The sequence below is a fragment of the Cibotium barometz genome, chromosome 7 (genome assembly GCF_041138505.1).
Source record: "Cibotium barometz isolate CiBa-2024 chromosome 7, ASM4113850v1, whole genome shotgun sequence".
In the NCBI taxonomy this organism is placed as follows: domain Eukaryota; kingdom Viridiplantae; phylum Streptophyta; class Polypodiopsida; order Cyatheales; family Cibotiaceae; genus Cibotium; species Cibotium barometz.
The window spans coordinates 1,169,222-1,174,878 of NC_141052.1; the positions used below are offsets into that span (position 1 = coordinate 1,169,222).

At 42.4% G+C, this 5,657-nt stretch overlaps 1 protein-coding gene across 1 annotated transcript; it reads left to right on the forward strand.

Annotated features, from left to right (window-relative positions):
* Nucleotides 1–1,109: 1,109 nt before the first annotated feature.
* Nucleotides 1,110–1,664, forward strand: LOC147636564 (uncharacterized). The gene is made up of 2 exons (XM_086799942.1): nt 1,110–1,313; nt 1,428–1,664. Exons 1-2 carry the CDS (start codon nt 1,110–1,112, stop codon nt 1,662–1,664), a joined length of 441 nt encoding a protein of 146 aa, XP_086656068.1.
* Nucleotides 1,665–5,657: the final 3,993 nt, after the last annotated feature.

The window sequence follows — 5,657 nt, forward strand, 5'->3', positions numbered from 1 at the left end:
AATATTTTTGAGTTAAAAACTCCACCACATGTGTGATATAGGTGCCTCCTTGAAGTTCCCCCTTCTCCTAACCAAGGTGTCAAAAATGTATCATTATACCCAAAATATTTTATTTTTTTTAGTAATATTCATAGTTTTTTACTAATAAACCTTGTACTCAGTCAACTCTTCATCTTATGTGGGCATATTCTCATTTTTGGGTATTTTTATTTTATAAATTGGATTTATCTCCTCCCCACACTTGGATTGATCCTATTGGCCCATAGGAACCTTAATTTGACTATAATACAAAAATTTCTGAAAATCTAGACCCTTAGGCTAAGGTCCTTTATACCTATTTTCAATTAATTCCAATTGCACATTGGAAAGTTCTTTTTGAATTTTTGTTTCAGGGGAAACCATTTTAGACACTAGGAGGATCTTTATATCCAAAAATATCTCAATTTTAGATTACCTCCCTCTAGACATTTTCTCTCTCCACGCCAAAACAGGGCAAAATAGGATCTTTCTTTTATTTTAGAGAGGGGAATAATTATAAGATCAGAAGGGGAGGTTCTAACACCTGTACACATCAAAGGCTGGAGGGAGGAATCTTACAACATGTTGGGTAAGATGTTTGAATTTCATGTAGATCACAAAGCTCTCCTGTACCTAATAAACAAACCAAACTTGGCAAGAAAATTGGCTAGACGGATGCTCTTGTTATAGGAATTGAGTTCAACATAATGCACACCCCCAAAACAAGCATGCAGTGGTGGCAGACTTCCTATCAAGACTAGAAACAAGAGAAGAACCATAGGGGTTGGAAGATGATTTCCCAGATGCACAGCTTTTTCTTACAGAAGGAGAAAAACCAAGCTAGTATGATGAAATGTTGCAATTCATGTCTCAGTTATCCTTTTTGGAGAACATGTCTAGAGATCAGAGAGAAAAGTTGACTCTCCGGACTAAGGCATAAGCGGTGGGCACTTTTCCAAAGAGGTCACGAGGAAAAAGGTGTTCTAGGTGTAGGTCTATGGTGGCCAACCGCATTTAAAAGATACACACAAATTCTCAAAGGAGTGGGACATGTGCCAGAGGCTGGGGCAACTGAGGGGGATACAGACAGAATGCCTTATAACCCAATCCTGCCACTCGTCGAGACATTCCAAAAGTGGGGTCTGGACTTTGTCGACGGCCCATTCGAACCAGCTGCTCAAAGGACAGAAAACAAATACATTGTGGTGGCCACTGATTACTATACAAAATGGGTAGAGGCCAAGGCTCTTAGAGACTACAAAGCATTATCCATAGTGAAGTTTCTTTATGAAACAGTAATGACAAGATTTGGATGCCCTATAGAGATAGTCAATGAGACCAAGGGAGCCACTTCATCAATGAAGTGATCAGAAAGCTATCAAAATAGCACATGAGTAATACACAAGAAGTTGACAGTCTACTACCAACAAGCCAATGGGCAAGCAGAGTCCACCAATAAGATCGTAAAGGGAATCCTGATCAAGACAGTAAATGAGAATAGGAACGATTGGGACACAAAGTTTCACTCGGCATTATGGGCATTCCGAGAATGCAACAAGACTTACACCCTTCAGCATGGTGCATGGGCCGGAAGTAGTAGTACCCATGGAGTTCCTGACACAGAGTCTCAGGATAGCAATGGCTAGAAGGCTCTCTCTAGAAGAATCAAAGATGCATAGGATAAAAGAATTCCTCAAGCTAGATGAGAGGAAACTGCACAACGCTTGGATAGCAGAAATTATACAAAAGAGAAGGAAGCTGAAAGTGGGACAGGAATGCAATGTTCAAAATCTTCAAGGAAGGAGATGTTGTCTTGCTATTCTCATCAAGAATGGGACCCCACCTAGGAAAATTGAAGATGAAATGGACAGGCACACACAGAATCATCAAGAAACTAGGGAAGGGAACTAGGGAAGGGAACTTTTGAACTAGTGAGTCTAGATGGTGAAAAACTTAGGAAACTAGTAAATCGGCACAGGCTGAATCCCTACTATGGAAAGATGCCAGATGAAGGAAAAAGGTGTCCAAAAGGGAATCAAGAACTTGATCTAGAGATATTTCAGGAACCAAAATCCAAGTCCAGCTAGGAAGAAGGACAGGATTCTAGAGAAATTAAAAATGGTAAAGAAAAAATCCCAAAAATAGATTTCCCATATATAAATATGATAATGATATGTACAGATATCGAGGAGCCACAGGTGGCAGCATGGTGCAGGTGGGAAAGTCGAGGTTGCCGCAAAAAGGGTGCATGGCTGTTAGGGGAACTTGTCACATCACCATCACCTATTCTCCGCCCGGGCATTAATGACCTTGTAAATATTGCGCATAGCACTGATGAGAGGAGAATCTAGGGCAATCATGAAAATATGAAGCAATTATGGCCGCCCTTAGGAAGGTGCAGACAACGCAGCCAAATGTTTCTCTATCGAAGGCCTAGTTTTCAAATCATCTTTCGAAAATTCTTTGCGCATGCTTGATTCCCTCTCTCCTAAACTATGCTCTTTTCCCTACCTTCTGGGGCTCAGCCCCAGCATTCCTAAAGCAAAAAACATGGTGCTGGAGTTCGAGCCCCTATCATGCACTATATACAAGGAGGTAGATAGGCATTCCCAAAGGTTGGAGACGATGGGGTTAAAGGATTTTGTTGAGCTTCCTTGGGAGGAGCTCCAACAAAACTACAAAGCTACTGCTGCAGAGCAGCTACATAAGTCCAATACAATCACACTTACGTTGGGCAAGAAGTTCAACCACCTCTATGTGGCACAGGTCTTCAAACTTCCGATCAAAGGGGAAGGAGAGGTAAAGCCAGTCGACGAAGAGGAGCTGATAAAGGAATTCGGCCCTTTAGAAGTCAAGGCTAAAGAATTTAAGATTACAAGAACTCCACATGAGAACAAGTAAAAGCATATGCGCTTCGTGGTGAAGATGATCAATCTCACCCATAAGCCATACTCCATGTCTAGAAAAGCCTTTGGACTGGTGAAGGCAGCAGAGGCGGGGATAAAGGTGGCTTGGGCGGATGTGCTCTACAACAACCTAAAAGACCAGATCAGGAAGGTCAGCCATCCAAACACCAAGACGAAGATCGACTCCTACCTAACAGCACTGTTTGAAGCAAAATTAGGAACTACAAAAGAGGGGAGAGCCAAAAGGAGGGGGCGAGTAATAAAGAAGATGCAGGGCACAAGGAGGAGACAAAGGCAACACCCCATCAAGAAGGGAGTTATGGACAATCAATGTTTGGAAAAAGAGGGATTTTGAGTTTGGAGAGAAGAAGAAGGGCAAGAAGAGAAAAACAGCAGAAGAGAAAAGCAACAAAGAGCTCAAGGAGAACTTTACTGACATCGGCAAGTCCATTTTGACACAGAAGCTGGAACAGCAACAACGAGAAACACCCACCCACCACACAGGCATAGCAGGAGGCCTCAGACACCAAACAAGTTCAACATGGAATCATGGTCACTGAACCCCTTTAACTCAAACAAGCATAAGCTGAGCTCCCTCTCCAACCCGTCCTGCAAATCATCTAAATTCCTTTGACAACAAATAGACTAGGTGCAGGGATGACTTACAATGATGTATGGCACACGGATTAAAGGAGATAACCAAGTTGCAAGTGGTGGTCAGGGAGAAAGATGGCATCATCCAAACCATGAGAAGCCAGCAAGAACCCTTGTAGGAAGAGTTGGACATAAGGAGGGAAGTTGTCAGGATCGAAGATATACTGAAACTCCAAAAAGAAAATGAAGAGACAAAAAGAGAGATGGTAGTAATAAAAGGGGCCCTGTCGAGGAATGAGGAGGTAAACAAGGGACTAAAAGAAGAAATAGACAAGGCTAAGGACAGCCAAGCAAGGGATTAGGGCGAGATCCTCTTAATTCGAGAAGAGCACATCAAGATTATAAGTGTAAGATCCCTGACCCCACTGCACAACGAATTCTAGGGTGTTAGCAGCGAAAGTAGCACTTTCTTGCACGAGGCAGGATCCCACACTCGGGGCCTCACCCACGGATATCCAAACAAGAGACTAATCCATTGGTTCTTCCAAAACCAGACTTGGAAAAACTTCCCTTACCCGGAAAGCATGGGCGATTCCTCCAGGATAACTTTTCTCTAACGTAGTCAAAAGCCTTAACTAATGGAACTCATCTTACGGCGGAAGCCGTAAGTCCCATAGTCAGATCAAGGGAAAGATTGCACTTGGATCATAGAGACCAACGCTTTTTTCCTTATTGAGAGGCACAGCCGTTGATTCTTTTCCATAGAACAATTTTTATCCGGGATTTACTTCATCTATCGTACCAACAGAAATTTAGTCTCAATTTTAGGGATCCATCAATCCAACCTAACCCCATCCAGTCCCATGGGTTAGCCAACCGCCCAACCACTGTAGTGATGGGATCCAATTAGGAGTTTGGTTAGGTTTTGTCCTGGGTACCAGGGAAAACAGTTCCCAGACCCCCTAGCCGGATATTCATGTAACATAAAACTAGTCACACCACTTACACAACACCCAATATGAACTTGCCTTTTTCACAGATTCAACAATCTTTAAAACAATCATTTAATGAAACCATAATGTTACTCATCAAAATCCTCTGATTATCTAGTTAAATCCTAATTTCCAATTCATTCCTTCATCGGTGTGCCTATGGCTTCATTGGTAACCAGAACGCTCACCACCTATTCACTCAGGGGCCTTTTCAATAGTTCCTAGCTCATAGTACCCGGTAATATAAACACATAAAAATATTGAGATGGAATCTCCGTTGAAGATCAGCAAGTTCAACCAACAGATTCATATAAAAGAGCCATGGACTCATCCGTTGAGGACCAGTAAGGTCAATCAACCTGATCCTTGCCCGAATTCAAAAAACAACTCTTACTCCTTGCTCCAATATCTTCCCCGACGTACTTGTGGGTATCTTTGGCGACCCAGAGCCCGAGCACCGTATGGTCAGCACCCTCTAGGATCCTTCGCAGGTCACCTAGCGCTTCACTCATAGGCCGCTTCCTTGGTCCCTCATCCACTGTACCACCGGAAGCTCACCATTTAAATCAAACTGAGGCTGGTCAAGACCTCGGTGACCTTGCTACGTGAGACATCCTCCGATGACTCTCCATCAGGAGTTGCAACTTTAACAGATAGATCTCCACGACCTCATTCACAAGATGGTCAAAATGCTTTCCCAGCATTCTTGACATAAAACAGTCATTTAAAAACATATTTCACATACAAATACAGTTCCAATAATATTTCCATCTTTTCTCACTACTCCGCAGTATCCTTTCACATTAGTCTCCATCTTTTCTCATCTTACCACAACTTTATTTTCTTCATCGATCCCTATCACATCACATCATTCCCACATCAAATCACATCCAATCTCATCATCCACACATCAGTCCACATCATCCATACATCCATCCACATCATCCATACATCTGTCCACATCAATCCACATGTCCATCCACATTAATCCACATTATCCACACATCAATCCACGTCATCCATACATCCATCCACATCATCCACATCAATCCACATCATTCACTCATCATACACACACTAATCCACATCATCTACATCAATCTACATTCATTTCATAAGCATTCCCATTCTCATCTAATCACATCTT

What these genes read in the sequence shown, in the direction of transcription:
- LOC147636564 (XM_086799942.1), top strand. Translation starts at nt 1,110, where the DNA reads ATGCCTTATAACCCAATCCTGCCACTCGTCGAGACATTCCAAAAGTGG. An exon ending in TGAAGTTTCTTTATGAAACA is followed by an intron (nt 1,314 to 1,427) that starts GTAATGACAAGA and finishes ATACACAAGAAG; the next exon opens with TTGACAGTCTACTACCAACA.